Genomic DNA, 6,000 nt, shown 5'->3' with positions numbered 1-6,000 from the left:
ATGATTGAATTACGATAGAAAACTTAGTGTATCTTAAAACTACAATGCTGAAACAAAGCTGAAATAAAAAGGCGAAATAAAATATTTCCGTTTTTTCTTCAAAGTTACACTAACCACATTTTTTTATAAACAATATTTGAAAAGTAGCATTTGGTGTCAATTACCGTAGTTACTTGTTGAATGATATTTTTGGCCGTTGGTAATGTCACACCAAAATATAGTATCAAATATTTTAAGTATTATAATATCGATTGTACGGAAACTTGTTATATAAAAATTATGAAAAAAGTTGTTATATCAACTGAAGTTCTAATACAAAGACACACTCCAAGATTTTTTTAGATTAAAACATTTAATGATTTGTTCAAAACATATTTTGTGTTTGTAGAGGATACAGGTTTTATTTTCTGTTTGTGTCTATTTAATATTTTGAGTTTTTTTTATTTGGTATCACATCTTTGATTTAAAAAAAAAAAAATTATGTAACATTTGTATTATTAACTAATAAAAATATTAATTATTTACGTGTTATAATGTTTTATAAACAGCATTCTCCTGCAAAGTTTTCGGTGGTATTTAATAGAATCAGAAGTAATCAAGTTACAGAAAGATTCCTCTAACTGTTCCATTGCTTAGTTCATAGGAACATCTACAGCAGCGGAGTGGCTTCAAGAATGACCAAACACCAACAAAAACAAGCTGTTTTTTCAACTCGGAGAGAAGCAAGAAGAACACTCAACCCTCTTCCTTGGACCGCGAAAGGAACGACTGGCTGTACTGCGCATACCACGGCTTCCCGCCGCCACCCTGGGAGCTCCCGCCTCCTTTACCGTCCGACGGCTTTTTGCCTCGCTTCACGGTGCCCGTGTTCGAGCCCGACTCGTCCGTGGACGTCCCCGACGACTTCTTGGAAGCCTTCGCCGCCGCGGGCCCTTTCTTCGACGAGACGGCCGCGGGCACTTTCGGAACAGGCACCGGAACAGACGCAGAGGAGCCGGCCTGAGGGACCTTCCTCTCCAACACCTGCGTCCTTGCTGGGGGTTCTTGCACCGGGGTCGTTGGGTGAGGTGGCTTCAGGGGATAGTCATTGGTTCTGGGTGTAACTCGAGGAATGTTCTGGTTCCCAGGCGTCTTCCTGGCCGAGGTGTTCGGCTTGATGATGACCTTGGGCTCGGGTCTCGACACGTGAGACGCCGTGGAGGACGCAGGGGAAGACGGAGTCTGGACGCCTTCTCTGATCTGGACCGTTTCTTCTATCGTCAGCGGGATGATGGGAGATGAGTTGTTGCTCGGCTTCCTTCCCAATGTCGACGACACCCTCGGCGGAGGTGGAGGGGGCACCCGCCCGTTCGTGGTCTGCGTCTGTATGTCTTTGTGGGAGCCTGACGTGGGCGTGGTGGGTTGCGACACTGACCCGGACTCACCCAGTGGCAGGCCCAGCTGAAGGTTGCCAGATATCGGCAGTGACCGCCTCTTCGCGGCAACCGCCTGGACAGGAGTCAACTCTCTAACCTGATGGGGAGTGTCTTCCTGATCAAGCGGAAAGTCTGGCAAAACTTTGGGAAATTTTCTTTTCTGAATCGTTGCTAGCCTATCGGTGGACGAAAAAATTTCGTTATCTTCCGTGCTATCCCTCGAGGTCACATTAATGTTTACAGGGAGGTTACTTGTAGGTGATGCTGTCACCTCAGCATCTCTTCTATTCTTGAGAATGCTGTGTTTCGTTGTAGTGCTAGGGTAAAATGTGTGAAGTTGACTACTGGAAAGAGAAAATTTATCACTTGATGAATGTCCTTTGCTGTCTAAGTGAATTGCTGCTAATTCACCAGCCGAACACATTTTTCTCTCGTCTACCTGAGAGCAATAAGAACTCGTTTGTTTATCGGGATCTGACCTGGAATGGTGATGTTCGATTGTGACTGTTTCCGGGGTTTGGAATTGAAGAGGAGGTGTATAAACTTTGAAGTTGATGCTGGAGCTCCGACGAATTATCTCCCTAGGAGAAGAGCCAGCCATTGTTGATGATGTTGATGCAACAGCGAGGTTCTCACCGGCTGTTGCACACCTTTTGAGAGACGGTTTCTTGGCCAAAGTCAGCATTGATGTTGATATACACTTTGCAGCACCAAGCTGATCGAGAGACTTACTTACTTCAATGGGAGTTTGTTTCAGAATACTTGGTGTTCGGGCCGACGGAGTAGCGTCAACAGCTACAGACACTTTTTTCGCTGCTCTACTTCTCTGGGAGCTTGTACCCGCACCATGCTTCGATGTTGTGGCTGTTGGGTGGCTCTCTGTGCTTATCGATGGTGGCATTTGATCTTCGAAGCTTACTTGCTGGTGTTGATGATGCAGCCTAGTCTTCCTGAGGAAGCGTGGAGAGCACCTCTGTACAATCTCATGCGCTATCCACTCGCGTACTTTTGTGTGCGGATCCATTGTGCTAGCACTACATTGGCGAGAAAGTCTCCATCTCTTGGCAGTGATATCTGCTTCACTTTGCTGAGCTTTCTTCCCACTTACTGCCTCATAGACGCCCTCTGTTGGCTCATTTGGCTCTTGCTTTGGCCGAGGAGCCTCTTCGAGAGCAAGAACTCTTCTTCTTGTGCCATATTCTTCTTCGTCTGCATCCTCATAACGCCTCCTAATGATATCCTCTTGAGCTTTCAAGCGGTGTGTCTGATAGTAGAGCGCTATGCATGCGCTAAGGTTAACGAGAAGGAAAACCACGCCCACAACAATTACTATACCCATTGCCATCACAGACGAATCAGACGATTGCTTATCCTTATTTTGCGGCATTTCCTGCTGATTGGATTTTCCTTCTTCTGGGAAATGAGATTCATCTGTGGGATGAGATATAATCTTGTTGTTATTACCTTCTGCTCGCCTCGTAGAATCATCTTCGGAAGGCTCGCCATTCCAGTTACTTGGTTTAACCTCAGGCTTGGAAAAGTTCTCGAAAAAGTCGCTACCCGTAGGTGGACCAGGTTGCCGGCGAGTGCTTGGTTTAAACTTAGAAGGAGGATCCGGTGGTTGTTTGGGCGCTTCGTAGCCCGGCTCGGGAATAGAAGCCGTGGGATTGTTGTCTTGGCCTCCTGGACTCTCTAGCAACTTCGGGAGCACCTCGTTCCAGAAACTTATAGTTTTCTTCCTGTAGTGGTGCCCAATTTTGGGCGGGATGCCTGAAAAAGAATATATAAAAAATACATGAACTTGCAAACTCGTAAATGATATACTACTTATCTACTGCATAATATAAGAATGTTTTTTAGTAACGTGAATTAGAGATTTCAAAATAATTTAGCACACATTTTTGTTTGTAGACAACATAATCACTTGTATTTTGCGCAAAAGTTACAGGTAGATATATTTGTCACAACATCTCTGAAAATACTGAATAATGTTTACAAATCGTTTAGCTATTTTTAAAGATTAATTTAGTCAACAGTACAGCAACAGCGTTTTTATCGAACTAGAAAATCAAAAAAGACCTTCTTTACCAATCTTAGCCAGTTAAGAAATACAATTTGTAAACATGAAACTATAGTATGTTAAAGTCCGTTATTTTTTAAGTATTCTTTATGAATATATTACAATATAATAACTTTATTTTGCTAACCATAAGAAATTATTACACAGCATGACACTAGTCATGGCTTTAATTTTTTTACTATTTAAATGAAGATTGTGATTAGTTCATTCTGTCTGGAAAATGTTACATATATATATAAACATATCTTAATATATATAAATCTCGTGTCACAATGTATGTCCTCAATGGACTCCTAAACCACTTAACCGATTATAATAAAATTCGCACACCATGTACAGTTCGATCCAACTTGAGAGATAGGATAGTTTAAATCTCAAATTATAGTCGCAATTTTAATTTATTGCGATTTATAAAAGCGAAATACCACTCACTGACTCACTCATCACGAGATCTCTAAAACTATAAACCCAATTGACTTGAAATTTAGCATAATTATTCATTTTGTGATGTAGACGCTCACTAAGAACGGATTCTGCGGAAATCCGATCCCAAGGGGTGTTTCGGAGAGGGGGGGGGGGGGGGGGTAATATATCAAAATTTCCATTTTTTGGTAGGAAATCACCATGGCAACGGCTGTTGCTTTGTTGATGCTTCATTCGTCTCTATGACAACGACTATTTCATTGTTAGTGCAGTCCTCATCACCGTTGAAATTTAGCTGGTATCTAAATATAAAAAATTACCCTTTTTTTTCAAGTATTTATATTTTACAGACTTGAAACTTTACAGTAATGTTCCTTATGTTACGCAGGATGACATTTTCCGAAAATTAGATCCCATGGGTGGTTAAAACAGGGCAACAGGATTTTGCATTGTTCATGCCTTCTGCGTCTCCATGGCAACGGGCATCGCGCGGCAGTGGCGTACCCACAAGGAGGGGCATGTATAATGAGCGGCGCAAGAGTGATCTGCCTGTAGACTGCCGTAGCGAAGTACGGGTACATCAGTTGTACGTTGCGTGCATGAGTCGGGAAACCATCGGTGCTATTCATTTTCTCTACGGTACATTATACAGCATTGTAATAAATTTTCACTGATTTTTTTTATTTACCATTACTGTAAATGGGAGAATTAGTAAAGCCGTGCGAAGCCGGGTCGGGCAGCTAGTATATATATATTTATGTGTATGTGAGAATAAAACTATTTAACTTATTAATAATTAGTGTGAATAAGTATATGAAGATATTAAAATGCGTTTCAAAATAACTCATGAAATGTTTAATGAAAAAAATTATTCATAGGTTTTTTAATAAAATAATCTATCCACACGAGATTTTTTTTAAATTAAAGATTTGAAGACCAAATTTTCTTACCAAGTTAAAAATATGTCTGCATAATTACTCCGTGTGTTACAATCGCATGACTGATGTCAAATGAACCAAAAGTATCAGTGTTTATTTTGATTATTTTATTTTTGTCTGTAATAAATTGTAAGCAAATAGACTATACAGACAATAGTGCTATATTACAGGTGCAATATTGTGTTGATATTTTTATTAATTAAGTTACTAGATCATTATTGAACTCAATTTAATCGACTTTACAAAAATGTTTCGCAATATTCATTGGATGCGTAATGCTGTAAGAATATAGAGTTAAAAAATTCAATAAGTCCACGAATTTTCAACCTATTTCGTGTACATTTTTCTTTCATTCTGAGGAATACCTATCACGCTGTTATAATGTTTTAAAATAGTTCTAGATAGATTTCGTTGTGTTTTTTTTTATTCTGAGATAAGAAACGAGAAAAATGACAGTGCGATAATTTACTAGTAGTCTGACAAATTCAACATATAGTTAATATTTTTTTCTCATACTAATGCCTTTAGTTTACCCACTTGTATTCGTAGAATACAAAATAAATTTAACTGAAAAAATTGTTGTGAATAAAATGCAAATTGAGAAATTTTTTAAATTAAAATTTTAACGAATAAGAGTTTTTGAATGATGCAAGACTTACGATACATTACAACGAGACATATTAAAGCTAAGATAATCCAGACGCTACTTGCCTAGAGTGATGTATGACTGGTTTTTTACGTCGTATTCGGGCCAGTCTATGTCGTACTGTTCCCACTCTTTCTTGCTGTGTGTAAGGTAGGATAATCTCTTTGGGGCATTTGGATTCCTGAAACAATAAATGTTTACATATAAGTTTATAATGTCTGCACACAACAGAAAAAATTATCTTAAGTTGTTCATCATAGATTAATCGTAACTAAACATAAAAAGTAAGACATGTGTTGCCAAAAAATTTTAAGTTTGTTATATTGAAGAATTCATATATAGAAAAAACAAACTAATATTGTGAAAGTGATGTTCATTGTTTCTTTTAAAAAATATATTCGTAAAATTAAAATATATTTTATACTTACTTTAGAAAAAAATATTATATTATTAAAAGCTATTTTTTCCTAAATCATGAAGCATTTATACATATAAAAA

The 6,000-nt window shown here is 38.7% G+C and overlaps 1 protein-coding gene across 1 annotated transcript in view; it reads right to left on the bottom strand.

The window, feature by feature from the left end:
- Positions 1-333: 333 nt before the first annotated feature.
- Positions 334-6,000, bottom strand: part of LOC134532300 (uncharacterized) — a 211,913-nt gene continuing 206,246 nt past the window's right edge. Inside the window, exons 7-8 of the mRNA XM_063368718.1 lie at positions 5,568-5,683; positions 334-3,185 (exon numbers count right to left, since the gene is read on the bottom strand). Of these exons, the coding sequence (XP_063224788.1) occupies positions 736-3,185; positions 5,568-5,683 (2,566 nt within the window). The 3' untranslated portion in view covers positions 334-735. The remainder of the gene's footprint in view (positions 3,186-5,567; positions 5,684-6,000) is intronic.

This window comes from Bacillus rossius, chromosome 5 (genome assembly GCF_032445375.1).
Source record: "Bacillus rossius redtenbacheri isolate Brsri chromosome 5, Brsri_v3, whole genome shotgun sequence".
Classification (NCBI taxonomy): domain Eukaryota; kingdom Metazoa; phylum Arthropoda; class Insecta; order Phasmatodea; family Bacillidae; genus Bacillus; species Bacillus rossius.
This window is presented reverse-complemented; position numbering and strand designations above follow the sequence as displayed.